The sequence below is a fragment of the Notamacropus eugenii genome, chromosome 3 (genome assembly GCF_028372415.1).
Source record: "Notamacropus eugenii isolate mMacEug1 chromosome 3, mMacEug1.pri_v2, whole genome shotgun sequence".
In the NCBI taxonomy this organism is placed as follows: Eukaryota; Metazoa; Chordata; class Mammalia; order Diprotodontia; family Macropodidae; genus Notamacropus; species Notamacropus eugenii.
Genome location: NC_092874.1, coordinates 222112932 through 222135716, shown reverse-complemented (window position 1 = coordinate 222135716; position 22785 = coordinate 222112932). Strand labels below are relative to the sequence as shown.

Below are 22785 nucleotides of genomic sequence, written 5' to 3'. Positions count from 1 at the left end.
TCAAAAACCTAGGGACAACAGAATTATCAAGAAGAGGGTCATCAATTGTGTTGAAGGCTGCAAAGAGGTCATCAAGAATGAGGATTGATGAAAGGTCATTAGAAGCTGCATTTAAGAGATTATTAGTAATTTTAGAGGGGGCAGCTAAGTGGTGCAGTGGATAGAGCTCCAGGCTTGGAGTCAGCCAAGACCTCACTTCAAATTCAGCTTGCGACACTTACTAGCTATATGCCCTTGGGCAAGTCGCTTAACTGTTTGCCTCAGTTTCCTCTTTTGTCAAACGAACTGGAGAAGGAAGTGGCAAACCAAGAAAACATCAAATGTGGTCATGAAAAGTTTGTCTGGACTGAAAAAAAAAACCTACTCAACAGTAAGGTAACTTTGGAGAGCACAGTTTCAGAGGAATGAGAAGCCAGATTGTGCCTTCTCAAGAAGTTTAGCCACAGAAGATGTAGGGCAGCAGGGATGGAATGGTCTTTGAGCATGGGAAGACATAGGCATGCTTGTAGGCAATAGGGAAGCAGCCAGTAGACAGAAGAGGTGGAAGATAAGTTAGAGTGAGGATGATGAGGGACAGTCTGCTGGAGAATAAGGGAATGCAAAGAGAGAGGGTTTGCTTGGCAAGAAAGGGAAGACAGGGACGAAGGCAGAAGTGGTGGCCAAAGTCCTCTGGGAGATGGGTATTGACAGTCTTGGGGGAAAAAGCCCCTGGAATATCTGGGGAGGGTGGGCAAAGGTGATCTGGTGGTGCTGAAGGCCACGCTGAGGCGTTGAAATCTAGGCAAAAAAAAAAAAGTATCCCTCAGGTTGGTGCTCGGCAGAGGAAACATTCAGGGGTGCTATTTGTGAATGAAAGCCATTTGGACCATGCCAGTATTTTCTCCATTTTTACAGATGGAGCAGCTTAACCTAGGTTCGAATCCCACTGTAGGGAGTAGCTGGGTGATCCTGAGTAAATCATTTAATCACTCTGGGCCTACGTTTCCTGATCTGTAAGACGATGCTCTGAGAAAGCCCCTTCCAACTCGAAATCTAGGGTCCTATCAAAACCTGAGGTCGAAGTTCAGTAGCCCTTGCCCTCAATCAACATGGCACCCTTGACGGCTTTATTAGGAAAGACCGGAGCCAAAATGGCTGCCTGACTGGCTTCGTCGGAGGATAGTGCGCAGGCTCTACGAGGCGTGCGTGCATACGTACATGCGCCCTAATTGGTAGGTTGGGGGAGGAACATACTGCCCTCTGATTGGTCGTTGGAGGATTTCAAATCAGAGCGGGTATCGCGGCGTCGGGCTGTCGTTGGGTGAGGTGCCGTTGGGGAGAAAAGCTCGGACTCGGGGTCCCGCGGACCACCTGGCCGTCTTCGTCCAGGCAAGTTTCGGGGTTGGCTGAAAGGGCCGCTCCGCGTGGGCTTTGTGATAAGAGGTGGTGGCTTTTAGGGTTCCAGCCTCCGGCGCTACGGTGGTTGTGGGGAGATTGGGGGGCGGAACGGAGGCTGCTGTCCGAGGGGGCTGATAGCCTTCCGGGTGATCCTGGCCTGAGGAGCGGGGGCGGAGGTCACGAGGTCGGGTAAGGGAGGAGGGGGATGGGGCGGACCACGGGGGAGGTAAGGAATAAGGGGTGCGTTCTAGAGAGGCTGGGGTACACCAGAGTCGTCAGAAACCGTGGTGCCCTCGCTCCCTGGCCATGCATCCCTTGCTCATGCCTCCGGCTCGCTGCCCAGCTCTAGGAGGTGAATGCGCATGCGGGAGGCAGGGTGGGCCAGGGGCTGCTGCGCGCCGCGGGCCGGCTTAGTCCTGTCGTCTAGTAGTCTTGGCCCCATTTCGCAGATGGGAGGCACTGAGCCTCTGAGGGGTTCAAGGGCTTATGTGAAGGGGATGCACAGCCCTAGGAGGGTCACGGCTGGGACTTAGACCAGGCTTTCGGCTCCCAAGGCCAAGGTTCCTTCTGCTGTGCCTTTGCTACATTCTTACACTTGATAGTGTCTGAATGTCTGAAGTAGTGGTGGGCATAGTAGCACTCTGAGGTTTGCTAAACGCTGTAACAATGTTACCTCATCTGTTACCCCGGGAATTAGGCGCACAGTAGGCGCAGTAGACTTCTAGCCCCAGCATTCCTGTGGGGAATTATTTTTTTGTAGGGTGGGTTCGATGATGACTGTATCCTGTAAGATTGTGTTAGGACGTTTTTCTCTTTGAACTGAATTCCTGGAAGGGTATTTGGAGAATGCTTAGGATCTAGTAACTGATTTCCCAACTAATAGCTTAGTTCTGAAGAAAGAAAGTTGGATTTGATCCAGAGGACCCAAGCTCAAATCCTGACGGTGCCATTTGTTTATTTCCTCTGTGATCCAGGATGTCACCAAGATTTTTTGGGAAAGAGAGCATAAGAAGATAAATAATATAGGACAATCTATACTGGAGGGAGCTTAGAAGAAGGATCTTTGTCCACTTTTCTGGTCAGGAAAGGTTTACGGAGGGAGTGAGACTTGAAACATTAAGGAATAGGAGAATAGGAGGAGCTTTGCATGTAGAAGGCCAGTAAGTTTTTCTAAACGAAGGTAATTCATTTTTTTTTTTCACTTGACCCCTTAATAAAAGGAAGTAATTTTCCTCGCATATCTATACGGCTGAGAGCATCGGTATATATTTGGGGGGACTAGTTACGGTAGGTTGAAGTAAGGAGTGTAAATTTTGCGGGGAGAAATTATATTTTCAAATGCTTTGGCGCAGAAAGTTTTGCAAGAGCAGTACTTTTGTAGTGAAGTTATTTTTCTGGCTAGAGATGGTGCGCTTAGGAATCTACTTGGCAACACAGGAGTTCTGTCGGTGATTTTTAGAAATTTTTTGGGGGATTTTTCTTATTTCTTTTTGTGACAAGTATTTTCATTTATAAATTATCCCTCCCCCACCAACCAAACAAGCAACCCATACATTGGCACATCTAGTAATGTGACACATTATGCATATTTTTGAAAGAAAAAACTGATTTATGAGTCTGTTAATAATGTTGGGGCTGGAGGAGGTTAGGGATTGAGAAGGTGGAGGATAGAAACCTTATCTAGCATGCCCTGCAGTTAGATCTATAATAGTCTGTTATTCTGAAGGAGGGTGTCTGTCTCTTGGCTGGATGATTGAAATTAAATTGGGGCCTCGAAGCAATCACATCAAGCTGATACTCTTGCCTCTCCATGCTAAATTGCTCCCTTAGGGACACTCACAGATTGGGAATCTGTGAAATAGTGACTTGTGCACCGGGAGGGCTTCCCGTCAATAAGAGCTGAGGTTCTCTAGCACAGTTTTGTGGGAAGTGCTTCACAAACTGATTTTCTAACTACACAAAGGTATTATTTCATCTATCCTGAAAAGCAGCCACCTCTGTAGTGAAAGGGATGGCTTGTTTCACAGCCATACAATATTGCACTATAATGTGATTTTGTTTTTGTTTCCTTTCACATAAACATCTTGGAAATAATATTGTGTATGTTGGGGGAGGGAGGGGATGGCTGAGCAATGAAGTACTATTGACTGGGGTAAAAATAATAACCAACAGAAGAATTAAGACCATTTCAACTGATACCAAAGGAGGTAGATAAATTTGAGTTTTACTGAGTTAGAATTTGGCTTTAATATCAGGGTTAATGCTGATGCAGAAATAATCCAAAAATAATTCCTGAGTTACTTCTGTAGAATCTTAATTTTAGAGGTGATAGTTTCTCAACAAATAAAGAACAGAGAATATTATTTGGTAGTATAGTTTAGGGATTACTTTAAAGCTTTGTGAGAGGAAGAGCTGAATTTACTGCTGCCTCTCCTCTCAGACTTAAGTCTTATCTTTGCCAGCTTGTCTGAGAGCCTTGCCAGGTCAGATGTGAATATCTGTTCCTTTCTTCTAGCATAATGTAGTTTTGGGGTAGTGTCTTAGAATGCTTGTCTGTAAAACACTTCTGCTTTTGATGTCGTCTTCCTTCTCCCTTTCTAAAAATACTTTGTGGGAATCAAACAACTTGTATATATTGGAATAGAATGAAGTAAGCAGAATATTACATGATAACTACAATAATATAGACAAAAGGTACATCCAAAGGAAGCCCAACACTGTAATTGTCATAACCGGTCTTAGCCTTGAGAAGAAGCTTCCTTTTACTTAGAAAGTTGTGGGACTGGGTGTAAATGGTTTCATTTTATGGCAGAAATGGATTTATAAGATGGTTTAGCTTAACAGTTTTTTCTTGTTGACAAGGGGTGGCTCACTGAGTTGGGGATAGGGTATATCCAGAAATGAGAGTGATATTAAAACAAAAACCATTAATAAAATGTTAATATTTTGTTTTTACATCCCCTTCATTTGTGCATATATTCATACCTCATTACCTTACCCCAACAAGCTATCCATTTTAACACAGATTTTGGAAAATGTGTAGGGAGTAGTTCAATAAAAACCAACCAACATCAACCAACTATGTAAAGAAATGATGGAGGTACATTTTTCTCAATTCTTCTCCAGGGCCAGGCTTGGTCATTTTAATTAGTATGTAGTATTTTTTTTAAGTGAGTTAAAATTTTATTTAGAAATTTTTGAGCATTTTGTGATACCCCTTTTGGTAACTTGATTCATCTTCAAAGGCAAAGCAGGACTAAGAGTCACTGTTTAAAATGTAAGTAATGTTTGTAAGGATGCAACATTTACCACTAATACATTTGTACATACCAATAAGTAATATACTGCCAAATTAGAAACTGTTGGCAGTAGTAACATGCAAACAAATATTTTTGTGTGTCTGCTTTGGAAGATAACATGAAGCTTATGAGCTAAAGATATAAAGAAGCTACAGATATAGGGAGGTAAGATCTCCCTAAGAGAAATGTTAAGTAACAATAATGAGAAAAGTTAAATAACAATACCAAACCAAATGGCTGATATTTTAGGAAAATTAATTGATACATGTACAGGATGGACTAGACGAGGCAGAGACTGTAGGTGGGATGGTTTGGGCTACATAGCAGAAGTAGACAGATAATGAAAGACATTTGAAAAAAATCTACAAGACTCGGAAGAATCAAAAATCTCTACTGTCTTGAACCTAGAAAACTTGTGGTTCCACTGATTTAAGAACTAGCATTTATATGATATTTTAAGGTTTGCAATGCATGTTACATTATTTCATTTGATCCTCACAACCCTGTGAGGTAAGTGCCATTAGTACCCCCATTTTTACACACGAGGTAACTGAGGCTTAGGAAGGTTAAACGATTTATCTAGGATCACACAGCATAGTGTCTGAGGTCGGATTTGATATCAAGACTTTGGGTGTCTACTGCACCACCTAGATGATTTATCTAAGATTCCCTCTCACTTCTAATCTGATTGTGTGATTCTGATTAGAAGAGGAGAAGTCAGCAGGAGGCCTGTTTAGAAATAGAGTAGTGAGGAGAGAGTACCTTTCAAACTAGACTAAGATTGACTTGGAGAGGACAGTTGAGAGTCAAATGGAAATACTTTGGGGAACAGACTAGAGCTGGAGGTGAAGATTTTGGAGTTATCTGCAAAGAAGTGACAGATGAACAGAAGAGTGAATGAGTTCATTAAGGGGGCAGAGGTAGTAGAGAGAATAATTAATTACAGCTCACATCTGCGTGGGTATGGAAAGGGCTTTGCAAATACAGTTATCTCATTTGACATTCTCAAAGGTAGGGTTTAGAGATTACATCAAGTATTTGGGATGGGGTTTTGAACCCAGTTCTTGACTACTACATCCAGAGTTCAAACCAGAAGCTATGTATTGAACCTTTGAGAACATCTGATGTTGGGGAATATGAACTGGAAGAAAGAACAGTAACTCAAACATTTATATGTTTGTGACTTATGTACTCTATACATTCATAAATGATTTGAATATTGTGACTTAAAGCTGGAGGTTCTATCTTTGTCCTCTTTTGAAAGAGCATAATGGACATATGAGCTGGTAGCACTAGATAACAGAAGAAATATGGACAGTTTGGGCTGAATAGTTTGGTCTCTCATTTTGTGGATGACAGGATGCCCTGGAGATAGGATATACATCAAGAAAATATGAAAGGAAGAAGGAACAATGGGATAGAAGGGGAATTTAAAATTTTATTTTTATTGACGCCTTTTGTTGTACTGCTCCGCTATCCAGTGAACTATTCTTTGGAGTAAAGATTTTAAAAGAGAGGAAAATGCAGTTCAGCAAAACCAACACTTCTGGCACATAGTAAGCACTTAAATGTTTATTGGCTTCATATATGATAATATGTGCAATATTCCATATTCAGTTCTTCACCTCTGCGGTGAAGGGAGGTGCATTTTTTTCAACTCTTTTACAGGACAAACGTAGTATAATTTTACAGTATTCAGTATCTTTTTGTTTGTTTGTTCCATTTACATTTTGTAGTCATCGTCTATATTTTTTATCCTGGTTCTGTACATGTACCACAACATGTTTAATCATTTCCCCAATCAGTAGGCAATTACTTTTGTTTCTAATCCTTTAATTCCTCAAAGAGTGCTGGAGTGAATATTCTGACATAGGTATGTATTGAACCTTTTGTCTTTGACTTTCTTGGGATATCTATGCCTAGCAAGAGCAATCTCAGGGTCAAAAAATGGAATTTTTAGGCACTCTTAGTTAGCATCATTCCAAATTATATTCCAGAATGGTTGAACCAATTCACAACTCCACCAAGTATGTTCATGTGCCTGTCTTCCTGCAGCCAAGAGGGACATTTTTAAAATGATGAAGAATCCAATAATTTTATTGTCAATTAAGAAGTTTATCCTAACAAAGAAGGATTGGTATTTGATTAAACCAATTGGGAAATTGCTTCTCCCACTAAAAATGGCATGATAAATCACTATCCTTGTCTTTCATATAAAATTTCTTGGTTTTTTGCAAATTGGGTTCTCACTGCCCTCTGTCCTTAGTACTCAAGATGATAGAACTTGATAAAAAAAAAAAAACTAGCAAAGCTATTGAGCAATGACTTCCATTTCTGCTAGGATCCAAAAGAAATCTTGTAATTTGAATTTGCTGTTAAGCTTTATGCCTATGCTTATGCTACATTTTAAATTGTTATTATCTTGCTCTGTCTTGTCATACTGGGGGTTGTAGAATTGCTTATTGATTTAACAAAACTACCACTTGTAATGCTATTTATTCTGCTTTTAGTTTTGTTCTTTACAACGAATATGTTTATAATCTGTTGGCTTGGTTGCTTAGCAGCTTGCTGTGAATATGCAGCATGGAATGGGTAGTTTTCCATTTGGAAAATCTCAGTTGCTAACCCTGAGTAGTGTAGATTACTGAATATACACTTAAATTAGATACTTTTTCCGTACTACAATGATCATTGTGCAAGTACAAGTGAGTACTTTTATTGCATTTACTGGACCGTATCTGTTCTTTAGTGGAGTTCCCCTCATTCTGATTGGCAGCCCTTCTTGTGCTCTGTCCTTACCAAGATCTTGGAAAGAGCCATCAAGTCACTAAACTTTCATTACTTTAAGAAAGTCTGTAAGAGTGACTGTATTGCTGTTGTTGTTTTTTCGTTTTATGATCCTCGTAGGTACATTTGTTAAAAATGAGGCTTCAGTTTATTGTTTCTGCTGTTTGACAATTTTCCACAGTAGCCAGTTGAGATCTTTGTTGTTTGACTATTAAAGGAAGACTTTTTTTAGTGCAGTTCTTCTTAGCCAAGACTTATTTGAAGCAGAACTACTTATATGAACAGTGTTTTTAATGTGGTATGAGCAGGTCTTTGAGGGAAATAGGAAGCCTGAGATTCTTTATATAGAACTCAGTAGCAAATGATTTTTCCTTTGCCCTTCTCACTGTGAAGGTGGTGTATTGTCTCTCTGATGCCAGGATGTGGTACAACATAATCCTTCGCCTATACTTAGTATAAATTTATTAACCATAGTCCCTATACGCAGTCCAGCAGAGAGACCTGCATTACAGAAATAATTCTTGCACTGCTGAGCTGGCGATTTCCCCCTTAATCACTCCTGTGACGTCATTGCCACTGTTGGTAGGAAATGTGCTGACCATGTCCTGCATTTTAAAAGCTGGTTACTACAGGGGCACTAACTATAAAGAAATATAAAGCTTTCAGAGAATGTTAAAGGTCTTCAAAGTCTAGAAAGATGAAATGGTAAAAAATATTAGACCTGATTTTAAAAACCACATTTTGTAGCGACCTAATCATCTTGTATGGTATCTTTAATTATATTCTGAGCTCCAGGGGTCTGGTGGGGAAAGGTCATGTATGATTGTTTGTCAAAAGGCTTTCTGATAATTTTTAAATCAGTCTTGAAAGTATATAATAAAATTCATGCATTAGTTCCAAAGCTGTCCTGTTTGTCTCTCTCTGAATTTCTTTGTGTTCTTTGTATTTGTTTTAAAATGTTTCATTGGCACTTTTTTTTTTGACATATTATGAACAGCTCTTCTATCTCAGATACCTACCCTAACTCCAAGGAACCTCACAACCTTTCCTTGTAATAAATAAAATAAAGTTAAACAAATGCACAATTGATCTTATCTGAAATATACATCTCTTTCCATATCTCTACTCTTCTCCACCAAGAGATGGAAGGCAAACTTCATCAGTTTTTTGGAGTTGTGTGGTTGGTTATTGAATTGATCAAGTTGTCGAGTCTTTCATTGTTTTTCTTTAGAATGTTGAAGTCCTCGTATAAATAATTCTCGTGGTTTTTGTCCATCTTATTGTGTATTGGTTCATGAAAATTTTCCCAATTTTTCTTGACTTTATATTTTTTCATCATTTCTTATATTACGATAATCAATTACATTTTTATAGGTCCACCCAAGCATTTTTTAATCATCTGCTGTGTGCTAGGAATGTGCCAACAAAGAAGGCAAAAGCAGTGCCTACTTTCAAAGAGTTCGCAGTCTAATGTTAACAATTGAGTACAAACTAATGTACAAAGATAGTCTAATGTTAACAATCAAGTATAAACAATCTACTTCCAAGATAAATTAGAGATAATCTGAGAGGGAAGACAAAGCATTAATGGGGAAAAGGAAGGGCTTCTTTTAACTGAGCATCATTGAAGGAAGCAAAGATGAGGAATGAGAGAATTTTAGACATGAGGAATAGCCAGTGATAGGAGATGAGGTGTTTTGTGAGAGAAATAGCTAGGAGGCTAGTGTCACTGAGTTGTAGAATACAGGGAAGGGGAATAAGAAGACTGAAAAGGTATGAAGGAGCAAGGTGGACTTTAAAAGCTAAGTAGAATATTTCATATTTGATTGTAGAGATAAATTGGAGTTTATCTAATAGGAGGGTGACATGGTCAGACCTATGTTTCAGCAAGATCAGTTTTACAGCTCATTGGAGGGTGGACTGGTGTGCGGAGAGACCTATAATAGTTAATGGCAAGAATTGTTGAGAGCCATCACCACTAGGGTGTCAGAGGAGAGAAAGGGGCATTTATGAGAGATGTTAGAGGGTAGAAATGATAGTACTTGGCAGCTGATTGACTGTGGGGGTGAGGGTAGTAGTGAGGATTTGAGAATAACATGTCATACTAAGATTTGTTCAGTCACTATACCAATAATGGGCACCTGATTAGTTTTCAGGTCTTTGCTTCAACAGAAAGTCCTACTTTGAATATTTTTACACATTCATGGGTCCTTTCCATCTTTTTTTGACTCCTCTGTGGTGAATGTCTTATTCAGACAATAAACATTTATTAAGTGCTTACAAATACTAGACACTATACTAAGCACTGGGGAGACAGACTGGAATAGCCGCTGACCTCAAGGACCTCACATTGAAATGGGGGAGACAAAAAATGGAAATAACCATGCATATAAAATATACATAAAATAAATGGAAGATAATCTCAGAAGGGAAGGCACTAGCAGACAAGCAAGGGGCCTTCTGTAATATTTGGACTATGAGCTGAACCTTATAGGAAGCCAAGGAGTGTGTACCATACTTGGAGTTCAGACAGTGCAAAGGCAGGAAGTTAGGAGATTGAGTGTTACATTCAAGGAACTGCAAGTAGTAGTTCAGTGTGGCTTGATTGTAGAGTGAGTGGTAGGAAATAGAGTATTAATGGGCCAAGTTTATGAAGAGCTTTAAGTGCTTTATATTTGATTGAAGGTGATAGGGAGCCACTGGAGGAGGGTAGGGGGTGACAGCAGACCTACCTATTCTTTAGGAAAATTGCTTTGGCATTTGAATGGCAGATAGAGTAAAGTGGGGAAGAAACATGGTAGAGATCAGTTGAAAGACTATTGCTGTAATCTAGGTAAGAGATTATGAGGGCCTGTAATGGGGTGGTGGCTGTGTAAATAAAGGGAAGGGGTAGTAATAGGGAGAAGTTATGATGGTAATAATGAACTGATAATACTGAAAGTATTGCATATATAGGGTGAATAAGAGTGCTTTTATACTGATTAATCCTCATTCCCCCATACCTAAAATATTCTGCCCCTTCACCTCTGCCTCTCAGTCTTTCTTGAAGACTCAGCTCAAAGCCCACCATCTGTGAGAGTACTTTGCTTACTTAATACAGTGCCTGATATTTAATGATGCTGACTTACTTTTGACCTATAGTATTTATTTAGAGTGTTTGGTATCTCCTGTTTAACTCATTTCTCTATTTTCAGTTTCTGATTTAAGGCTTTTTTCTGGGGCCAGGTTTTCCCAGTCTACTCATCCCCACACCCGTCTCACATGAATTGGTCAGGCCCTTTTTCATTCTAACCTCAGTTTCCAGGTTTTTGGTTCTGGCATCTTTCAGCCCCCCTCCCATTTCCTGTGTTAGGACACTGCAGTTTTAGAACTTCCCTTGGTGTATCCTCTATCAGAGGGCTGCTAGCTTCTGGACTTCTCTCCTGGCTCTGCCCTTTAGCTCTGGAGTTACCCTTAGAGATCTTTTGGTTAGAGGAGCTGGCCTATTGTGAGAGACAGCAAAAGTTAAGTTTCCACAGTAAGTTATTGTTAATTGATGAAGTTATTGAGAATAAGTTAGATAATAAGAAGGCCAGCAGACTGCAGATGGACTCAAACAATCAAAAAACAGACAGTGGCCTTCAGAAAATTACATCGTTTTTGATAAACCAAATCTACAGCTAGCTAGAACTAGCCAAGGAAAATGACCTAGAGTTACCTGGAGAAGGCTTTCCTTCACTGCACTTGCTTAATGAACCTCATGTATATAAGCAGACACACCACACATAAAATTATCCCTCCATTTTTTGATCATGGGTCCTATGTTAGAGCATGTTTGGGAGGGGGACTCATACTAAGGGGGTTATGTAATGGGCATGTAGAGCAGATGGTGACCCAATGGAGGTTGAACCAGTCCATCCTCTGATGGGAGGATCTGTCTTGAACTAACTGTATATAGTTCATCTTACTTCTGTATTCAGCACTCCCTCCTCCTGAAAAGAAGGTGGGGGCTCGCTTTGGCCAAAGTGACCAATTCCTCTGAACTCTGCTGTAATAAATTTTCCTTGATACCTTATTAGTGTCAAGAGTGTCTCCGATACTATTTACTTGTGCTTGTCTGGTGGGATCCCTCTCTGAATACTTGAATGTAGATTTGTGGTTGACCCTTTTTTTCAGCCTTAGGCTCGATGAGGGTGCTTTTTATTGTTTCTTTTTTGAATTCTTGATCATCATTCAATCTAGAATCCTTTTTAGATCTTTGATGTAGTTTGTATAGGGAGAGTTGAGTTTCTCTGATTTTTGACACATTTGCCATCTTTGCTGTCAGTACCTCTAGTATTGTTCTTGTGACGATTGTGTTCCTGAGATTCTTGTGGTATTGGTTTCACTAGGCACATCTAGAAGTTTGAGTCACTTGAGGCTGTTCAGGGGTTCCACTGAATCTCATGTCTGAGAAAGAGGCAAGACCTCTTAACATATTTTTCTGTTTCTTGGCAGAAAGATGGAGACTGTGATGCTGAATCTGCGGAATCTGTTTGAGCAGATTGTACGCCAGGCGGAGATTCTCAATGAAGGAAATGAACTCCGTAAGTCATTCTGAGCTGGTCTGTGTAATGAGGAAAACAGATTTTTAGAACTGGTTTTCTGATACAGCTAAAGTGTGTTCCAGTCTTAGAACAGTTTTTAATAGAGTAGCCTAAAAGAACTAGATTTTTTTTCTTTCCTCCATGTTTAAAGCTTACCATGAATGTGCTTATTCTGAGCTTCATGTTCTTTGCAGCCCTTGCTTTCAAATGGGTTTTCTTATGGTAGTTCAGTTCTGCTCAGAACTGTGGTTTAAGCTGCTAGTTCCCTATTCACAATTAGGATTGCAAAGACTCTTACAGAATTTCTAGGAAGGGTGCTACCTGCTTAGAGTTTAGAGTAATGTGTCTCTAATGTTTTATCCTTGCAATACTTCTACTTCAAAAGATAATGTGATAGGATTTCTCTGCCCTTGGGAGAAAGGATGTTTATTTCCTTTGTTTCAAGTTGGATAGAGGGGCCAGATATATCATTAGGGAGACTTAAGAGAAAAGATGAGAGAACATAGATTAGTTAGAAAGCAATAAAAACCTAGTAGCATTAATGTGATACAAGGAAATTACCCTAAATAAACTATATACTTTCATAATCTTTTCTTTTTTTCCTATTCCCTTTTTTATGTCCCCACTAGTACCCAGATTTGTAAGTGGAACTTTAAAGGCACATACACAAGTACCCCGTAGTTTTGTTCAAGACAACATGCAAGTGTAAGTAAAGACTGTACTCAGCTTCCACATTTAAATATTCCATCTCTAGCTTCTTTTCCAGGCTTTTGAAAACCATAACTGGAGGTGTGCTTTGAATCCATCTTTTCTGGTCTAAGCACAGACAAATCTCTTTTGCCTTAGTTTAGCCAAGATAAGGGTGAAATTTTTCAACTTTTAAAAACAAGTTTTTTTAGAACATTGTCTTTATTTCCTAATAGACCCCTTCTTCCTTTTCCTACCCAGCAAGCCATCCTTTATTTCAACGAATAAAAAAAGGAGGAGAAACAGTTAAGCAGCAAAATCTGACATATATGCAGTGTTTTGTGCCCATAGTCTTTCCTCCCCAAGCTTCCTGCAAAGAAAGGAGGGGAGGGGTGCATTTTTAAATCTCTTTATCAGAGTCAAGCCTTGGTCATTATAAATGCATTTAGCATTTTATTGTTTTCATTTACATTGTAGTTATTTTGTGTATCATTTTTCTGGTTCTGCAGCTTACCTTGCTTTTTATCATTTTACATAAGTCTTTACATGCTTCTCTGATTTTTTCATATTCATTTTTCCTGATAACAGTAATAGTCCATCATTTATGTGACATAAAGCTATTCCCTATCAGTGAGCATCCACTTTGTTTCCATTTTTTTAAATACAAAAAGTACTACTATAAATATTTTGCTCTATGTGTGACCTTCCTTTTTTATATTTGACCTCCTTGGGGTATACTTAGCAGTATACCCTAGGTTAAAAGGATATTTTGGTTATTTCTTAGCATGATTTCAAGTTGCATTCCAGAGTGGTAGACACCTTCACAACTCCATCAGCGGTGTATTGGTATGCCTGTCTTTCTAACAGCCATTCCAAAGTTGACTATTCCCATCTTTACTGGGTAGGAAGTGACATGTCATAGACATATGCAGTAGTCTGGACCTTCAGTTTCATTAATGTGAGGGAATCCTAGGTGAGAGAACTCTCTCCATCAATACAGATTGACATCTTCCCTTCAACTTGTATTTTCCTGGTGATTATGAATCATGTGATACCAAGATCTCAGAAGAACCAAAGTCACAGATTACCAGATTTTAATGGAAAGACACAAGACGAATATAAGCACACTGGTACATTTCCAATGAAGTATCTGAAAAATGGCATAAAGGTCATCAAGCACATGTATGATCAGAAAGAAGCAAAGGTGAACGAAAAGCCTAAAGGCTCTGTAGTTATCTTTAAGATAATAAAAGGAGCAGGGGACATGCAGAAGAAGTATATAAATGGGAGACCAAGAAGGGGTTTTTCTCTACAGCCGATGGCAAGAGAATCAGTGCAAATGGGATCACAGATGCAGGACACATAAGTAGACTTTATCTTCTTTTCTGCTTCTAAAACTCGTAAAGATAATAATTTTAGTATTATGGTAAAGCCATACAAGCTTCATTGCATACTTTAAAAAAGAAAAAGCACTGAGAGATTATGTGACATGTTCAGCGCTCCACAACCAATATGTGTCAGAGGTAGTGCCTGACATCAAGATGGGCTCAACATCCACTGCTTCAAGCTGTCTTAATGGAATTTGTATTTTTCTCTTCTTATTAGAGATTGTTTCATAGATAACACACAGGAGACAGTGGAGGTTTCAGTCTCCAGCCTCTAACAGGTTCACTCTTGATCTGGTCAGACAGGCAGACAACTTTGAAGAGGTTGATAATTAGTTTTATTCTAGTCTAGTCTTCTCAAAGGATTGTGGGAGAACCAGCTCCTACAACATTCCCTAATCACCCTTTTCACAGGGGCCGGTGAGAAGGGGGGGCAACTACCCCTGTGTTTCGATAGGGTCAATCAAGAAGGCACAGTTCATGCACTTCCCTGAGTCCCCTGAAGCCTCAGTGAGGGCTGGTTGAGGTACACACATATTCCCCTGTAGGTTCTCTGTGGTTTTCCCCACTCACTGACCAGTGCCCACTCGCTTTACAGGGCGACAGACAAAGAAGGCATCTTGCCAACAATGGCCTCACAAGTTAACTTTAGTAATATCGTCATTCTGCGCAAGCATAGTAAATATCACATTGTCGCCCCTTATTTCACAGCACAGCCTCGGTAAACTGTCTGTCACTATGATTCTTAGAACTACTATCTAGAATCCTTGGGGCTATTCTGGGAGTTATTTTCTAACACCTGGAAACTAGACATTCCCATGGCCCTGGATCCTGAGAAACTAACTCTAAAAAGAATAACAAATCCTCCTTACGTGCAGTGATGTGGGGCAGTCTTTCATACAGCTGCTGTTTCCAGTTCTTGTAAGAACTGTTGCTATCCTTTAATCACGTATATGTTATAAAGTGGCTCTTGGTCTTATATATTTGTTTGAATTACCTATATATCCTGTATATCAAACCCACATCATTGACATTTGATGCCGGTTTTGTTCTTTCCAGTTGATTCTGTTATTCTGATTTGTTTAAGCCAAAGCTTTTTACTTTTTTGTACTTCAAATGATCTATTTTATCTTTTGTGTTTTTAAAAAATCCTTCTCTGGCCATAACAGTTAGAGTTATTTCATTTGATCTAGTTGACTTTTTTAAGGTGTGACCTTTAATACTCCACTTTGACCTAGTTATGGTATGAGGCATATGGTGCTGATCTAGCTCTCATTCATTCCAACCCACTTTTCCATTTTCCCAGAAATTGTTATATGTCCTTGAGAAGGTGGGAATTTTATTCAAGAGAAAAAGAGACAAAGATATAAAAATGCAAATATATCAGTGTTTGCAGGTATCCAAACCCAAATGTTATACTTTTACGGCACTTCCTGTGGGAGTGGGCCTTGAGGTTATCTCCTCTAGGGATAGGTCATTGTGTAATTATTAAGTTCTTACCGAGCACTATTCAAGATACTGTGGAATATACAAAAAAGAACTTGGGACATGTTCCCTATCCTCAGGAAGGTTATATGATTAAGAAAGCAAGACTTAAACACACAAAACAATTAGAGATTAATGCAAGTCCCTAAGTATGTTACAAACTAGAAGTACAGTGAGATGTCAGTCAACATTTATTAAGGACGTACTATGTGCTGGTACTAGAAAAGACAAAAAGGGAAGGAAGATAAGCATTGGAAAGGGAATAAGCATTTATATAGTGCTTATGTGCCAAGCACAGAAAAGCACTTTTTTATTATCCTCATTTTACAGTTGAGGAACTTGAACAAACAGGTTAAGTAACTAACCCAGGGTCACACAACTAGTAAGTGTCTGAAGCTGGGTTTGAACTCAGGTCTAACTCAGTCCAGGCCCAGTGCTCTATCCAACGTGTCATCAGTTGTTTTATAAAAGGGAAAGAGTCTTTACTCTCAAGGAGTGTAAAAAAGTCTGTTGAGAGGAGACATGTACATACATAGGTATACACCCAGTAGGTAGATATAATTTTGGGAGGAAAGGTAGGAGATTAGGAAAGGCATCACTGTGGGAAGAGTACAGTGTGGGAAAAAGCTGTGGAAGAGGTGGAATTTGAGATTGAATATATAAGTCATAATAACATTTCAGGATTTTATAGGGGGAGGGTTGGAGGAGAGCATAATATGACCACAGGTCTGGAAATGTGAGTAAATATGTCTTATTTTGGGAAAACTGAAGAAACTAACTTGACTGAATTCAGGACATTTGAGCAATGGAAGATAAATGTTGGTTCTGAAGGTCAGTGAGTGCCTGAATTTTTTCATTTGAACTGAATACTGAGGTGTGTGATCTCACCTGTATTAGTATTTCTTCACTGATGCAGATCAAAATGTATCCATACTTTCTCATTCTTTTTAATTTTTGTTGATATTCTCCCACAAATGATTACACTGAACTGAAAACTAGAACTGGCTTAGTTTGTTCAAACCCAAATTCATTTATCTATTTATTCAAGCAAAGTTTTTGTTTGAAGATGTGCCTGGCACCAAGTAAGTGCTTAAAAATGCTTATTGACGTGATTGACTTGACTTTTTGCTTAATTTTGTTCATAATGTACTTATGGAAAGAATGATTTATGAGTTTATTTTCTATAACACTAAATTTCTTGAAATTGTTCCTTTTAAATTTTTTAAGTTAATCTCTAGGGTTCTACCAATAGACCATCATATCATCTGCAAAAATCTATAATTTTTGTCTATGCTTATTTCCTCAGTTTCTTTTTCTTGTCTTCTTTTGTTGCTAGAAAATGATAGTGACAATGGACACTTGGCCCTTTTCTGCTGATAACGTTAAGAAGGACTCTAGTTTTCTGCACTATAGATGTTTGCTCTTGGTTTTAATAAAGTTTCTGCTGTTTATGGAAATGGTCCATTCTTATGCTGTCTAATGTTTTTAAGATGTTAAGTACATGTTCTGTTTTAAACAAAACAAAAAACCAAAAAACAACCCATTTATTGATAGAACTGTATGTTTTTTAAATTATTTTTGTTATAAAATATCTATTATGTTTATAGTTTTGTTTATATTGAACTGACTACCCTCTTGATATAAATCTAACCTGGTCATACTATAAAATTTTATAAATATGTTTCTGTGGCCTCTTTGCTGATGTACTTCAGTATTTTTGTACTGATGTCCCTTAAATTTTCTTTCTTTGCTTTATCTCTTTCTGGTTTAGATATCATACCATATTTGTGTTTGGTAGGATCTGTTCTCTCCTTTTTTTTTTTCCAAAAACAAATATAATATTGGAATACATTTTTCTTTGAATGCTAACTAAAATTCATTTGTATGTTTAGTGGAAACTAAGGCTTATTGTATTGGTGGGAGATTTAGTGTGGATACTTGATTGACTTTTTAGCCCTACCGTAGCTCAGAACTAGTGAACTCAAGCAGTCTACTAGCCCCGGTTTCTCAAATAGCAGAGAGTATAGGCACTATGCCCAGCTTAAAAGTCCATTTTTTTTTCCTTGAAGATTTATGTACTGTTTTGCAGGGAATTTGTTTTTGGTTGTAAACATTTATCTTTTAACTCTATAATATATTCCAAGATTTTCTTTAGGTGCCAGGTCTTCATGATTTTGACTATAGTTGCTTGGTACTTGAACTTTTTCTTTCTGCCTACTTTAGTATTTTTTCCTACAATTGAAAGCTCTGGATTTTGACTATGACATTTCTAGGAACTTTCCTTTTGCAGTTTCTTTTAAGAATTTACTGGAATATTCTCTTTTCATTTTGCCCTCTGGTTCTAATAGATTTGAGTTTTATTTTATGATTTCTTGAAGTGTGCTTATATTTGTTTGGTCATGTTTTTATGATTCTCTTTGACCTCTTTTTCCAGGTCAGCTGTCTTCCATAGTAAATACATTTTCTTTTATCTTTTCTCCTCATTTTTTTTTTTTACTTTGTTCAAATATTATTTTCTGCCTTACTAAATTGTTGGGTTCTGATTGTTCCATTCTGTTTTTTTGGAAGATAATACTTGGGTAAGATTTTCCATCTTCAGTTATTTATTCTCCTTAAATTTTTCCTTCTCAAACTTATCTCATTTCTTACTTCCTTTATCTCGTTTTTGTAGTCTTTTTGACTAGCTCATTTTTTTCTCTAAAGCACTGCTTATAATTGTTGTCTCTCACTCCTCATATTCGAACTTGTTACCAGTCAGTACCTTTTGATTTTACCTTTGCAACATCTCTCGAATATGCCCTTTCTCTCTTCCGACACTGCCACAACTCTTGAGTACAAGCCCTCATCACCTCACACCTGTATTATTGCAATAGTTTGCTGGTGAGGCAAATCCTTATTCTATTCAGCCACTGAAGTGATTTTCCTAAAATGAAGGTCATTCTCCTACTCCTTAAAACTCTAGGGGCTTCCTATTATCTCCAGGAGCAAATACAAAATGCTGTGTTTTCCATTCAAAACCTTTCATAACCTAGCCCCCTTTCTAGCTTTCCAGTCTTTAATTTACACCTTATTCACAGAGAGGTTGTCTTCTGTCCATTGACACTGGCCTCTTGGCTATTGGCCCTATCCCCATTTCTGGACCACTCTCCCTCCTCAACTCTGACTGACAACCTCCTTGGCTTCCTTTAAGTCCCAACTAAAATACCTTCTTCTACAGGAAACCTTTCCTAACCCTTCTTAATTTTAGTGCTTTTCCTCTTTTAATTATTTCCTATTTATCTTATATGTAGCTTGCTTTGTACATATCTATTTGCTGGTTATCTATCTCTTTGGATTATATTGTCCTTGAGGGCAAGGACTATCTTTTGTCCCTTTTTGTATCCCTGTGGTTTAGCACTTAGTGGGAGCTTAACCAATGTGTATTGAATTGAATTGATTTGTTCTGGATTTATCTCTTAGTCTGCCTTCAATCCTTGGCATTTTTTAATTGTGATTAATTTTTTCTCTTGTTTTCAGTGTCAGTACTTGATTTACAGTTTTGTGTTCAAGCCAGTCAGTTCCCTCCAGACCTCTTTGAGATGGGTTCAACAGGCCTTGTTTGGTCCTGTGCCCTCTATACCCTGGATGCGTTTTCTGGAATTAGACTCCACACTCTGCCTCAATTGTTGGCTTCTGTCTTAGTTCTACAGATTCTGGCTTCGACTACTCTTTATCTTTCTTTTTACATGAACCTTGGTTATTTGTTGGCTGTGCCCTCTGCTGTAGCCTTAACAGCCCTGGAATTTTCAGCGGTCCCAGGCTTCTTTGCACAGTTCTCCCACTACTAGGGCACAGGTTCTGAATTGGCCCTGTCTCCTGCTGCATCTCTAAGTTCACTGAGGGGTGCAAGCCAGGCCATCTTTCTTTGAGCAGTATTCTATTCCTGGTTTTTGTTCAGACTGGCCAGGGCCAAGATCTGGCATCAAACTCTGTCAGTTCATTAGAGTTGGCATTGATTTGCCATACTCCAGCTCAGAGTACAAGCTGGCTTCAGGTTTCTTTTGTGGAATAGCTTCCCTAAACTGTACTCTTGTCACTGCCTGTGAGAAGCTTGTTTACCTGTGCTCTCCCTGGCTTCCCTGGTGGTGAGATACCCTTTATCTGCATCTGCTTCAGACATCTTTTTGTGAAGTTTTGGAATGGATGCTCAAACCCCCCCTCAACCCCCAATTCCTTTTTCATCTTTCTGTGTCCCTACGCAGATATTTGATGGAATTTTTCTATAGAAGAGATGACTTCTCTCTAACTTTTCACATCATTATCTTAACTGAAAATGTTATTGTTTTTTAATTCAAGTATTTGAGTACAATTTTTTTCCCTTCAAATAGAACTTTTATAACAGTATTCAAGACAAACAGATGTATGTAGCATAATTGATAAAGGTCTGACTTTGGAATTAGGGAGACCAGGGTTCAGGTTCCACCTTTGACAACTGTAACTGGGAAAGTTACTTATACTTGTCAGTGCCCCCAAAGGACTCTGTGAGAATTATCTAGACTTTCATGGACCTTTTTGGCAGTCTGGTGAAACTTAAACTTATGGATGCCGCCCTTCTCCTTTTTTAAGATTCATAATTGAAAGAAATGCTGAATTTCATTTATACTTTAGTGAAAATAATGATTTTTTTTCTCTGTCATCCAGATTTACAGGACTCCCTGAAAGTTATCCACTGACTCTTTGGGAATTTGTGGACTCTCAGTTAAAAATCCCTTGGTAGAAAGAATTTTTCACTAAGAGTTCACTGCACTAAAAAAATCATAGATCTGGTTCAACATCCCCTTTCCACCCCCAAAATACTAAAAAACTAAAATTAGGCATCTTAATATTCAAATAATCTTTTTAATGGATAGCTGCAAGAGCCAGATTGTCAGTTTTCAAAATTTTTCCTTTAAAGCAACCATCTATTAAAATGCTCTTCTAGTACCTCATGGTGGCATAGACCTGGGTTCTTGAATGCTATGCCAGTAGAGCTCCATTTCTGACAGCCCCTCCTAAATTGGAAAGACAATAGAATACAGGCCTAGTTATGACACCATATGTATTTGTCAGAAGAGTAGCATAGATAAAATTCATCATTGAGTTGGCTGTAGCAGAATGAAATTTTAGGGTACCATGATGCTTAAAAAAAAAAACTTTTACAAAGGAATATTTATTTCAGAAACAATCACAAATATACATTCTTATTCTCCCAACATGTAGTATGCATAATTCACCCACCTACTTCCGCCTTTTACCACCTCAGTCTCTGGAGAAGGGGCTGAGTTTGTTCTGGCTCCAGGGTCACCATGGCCTCTCAGGCCAGTGTGGATCACCTGTGGCATGTAAAATTGAAAAGTATAAATGACACAGAATAAAAAGAGAAACCTCGGAGCAAGGAAATAAAAGAGGGAAGGAAGTGAAGGAAAGAAGTTCTTCCCTTTTCACCAGTTTAGTTCGTGGAACCTGTGCGGTGGGTGAACCATGTGATCTTCATCCTCAGGATGAAACAGGAAACAGAGTAAAGGGGGGGGAAAATGGACCCCTGAGATGTTATAATCTGCAGTAGTAGGTGGCATTATCCATATCTAATTTACTGAAATAAAAAAAACCAAACTTATTAGAGTATGAAAAATGTCTGGAATTTGCTATCTAGGTGTATTGATGATGCATTTTTGCTTATTGTTAATATAATTTTGCTTCTTAATGAGGAGATCTTCCCCACCCATTAATGGGCCTGCTTATTAAGGGGAGTTTGATTTGGGAAGATTTGTAGGAAGGCCCACACCTTTTGTTAATTTTCTAATGAAACACTGGTTCTCCAGGGTTGTCTTGCCTTCTGGCTCTGAAAAATATAAGTACTCTGAGTTGTGAGGTTTCACTTTGGGGTTTACTGATTGGGAGTGTTTGTTTGGCCAGAGGAGACTCTGGGAAGTCTCTAAGTGTACCCTCCTCCCCCTTGGAAAACCCAGATGTTGGTGCTTCTCTGGTAACTTATGTATAGATGTTCAAGCAGTTGTATCTGTCTGTTGATCTGTGATGTATGTATTGCTTACTGTCAGGCTGTTGGAAGCTCTGTCTGTTGATTTTGATTTCTCCATTTTCTTTTTTTTTTTTTTATTTAACTTTTAACATTTATTTTCACAAAATTTTGGGTTACAAATTTTCTCCCCTCTTATCCCCTCCCCCCCCAAACCCACGCATTCTAATTGCCCCTGTGACCAATCTGCTCTCCCCTCTATCCTCCCTCCCTGCCCTTGTCTCCATCTTCTCTTTTGTCCTGTAGGGCCAGATAGCTTTCTTGACCCCTTAACCTGTATTTCTTATTTCCCAGTGGTAAGAACATTACATTTGATCCTAACACTTTGAGTTCCAACATCTTTAGCTCCCTCCCTCTCCACCCCTTCCCCTTGGAAGACAAGCAATTCAATATAGGCCAAATCTGTGTAGTTTTGCAAATGATTTCCATACTAGTTGTATTGTATAGGACTAACTATATTTCCCTCCATCCTATCCTGTCCCCCATTACTTCTATTCTCTTATGATCCTTTCCCTCCCCATGAGTGTCGACCTCGGATTGCATTCTCCTCCCCATGCCCTCCCCTCTATCCTCCCCCCACCCTGCTTGTGCCCCTGTCCCCCACTCTCCTGTATTATGAGATAGGTTTTCCTATCAAAATGAGTGTGCATTTTATTCTTTCCTTTGGTGGAATGTGATGAGAGTAGACCTCATGTTTTTCTCTTGCCTCCCCTCTTTATCCCTCCACTAATAAGTCTTTTGCTTGTCTCTTTTATGAGAGATAATTTGCCCCATTCAACTTCTCCCTTTCTCCTCCCAATATTTCTCTCTCACTGCTTGATTTCATTTTTTTTTTTGAGATATGATCCCATCCTCTTCAGTTCCCTCTGTGCACTCTGTCTCTATGTATGTGTGCGTGTGTGCATGTGTGTGTGTGTGTACTCCCACCCAGTACCCAGATACTGAAATGTTTCAAGAGTTACAAATATTGTCTTTCCATGTAGGAATGTAAACAGTTCAACTTTAGTAAGTCCCTTATGACTTCTCTTTGCTGTTCACCTTTTCATGGTTCTCTTCATTCTTGTGTTAGAAAGTCAAATTTTCTTTCCAGCTCTGGTCTTTTCATCAAGAAAATTTGAAAATCCTCTATTTCATTGAAAGACCAT

The 22785-nt window shown here is 38.9% G+C and overlaps 1 protein-coding gene across 4 annotated transcripts in view; it reads left to right on the top strand.

The window, feature by feature from the left end:
* The first annotated feature begins 1201 nt into the window (after nucleotides 1–1201).
* Nucleotides 1202–22785, top strand: part of RACGAP1 (Rac GTPase activating protein 1) — a 39350-nt gene continuing 17766 nt past the window's right edge. Inside the window, exons 1-2 of one of the 4 annotated variants that reach the window (XM_072654646.1) lie at nucleotides 1202–1368; nucleotides 11940–12028. In XM_072654646.1, coding sequence (XP_072510747.1) covers nucleotides 11944–12028 — 85 coding nt within the window. In that variant the 5' untranslated portion in view covers nucleotides 1202–1368; nucleotides 11940–11943. Of the gene's footprint in view, nucleotides 1369–1651; nucleotides 1730–11939; nucleotides 12029–22785 lie in introns of those variants that run through there. The other 3 variants (XM_072654649.1, XM_072654650.1, XM_072654647.1) reach the window with 3 other exon arrangements.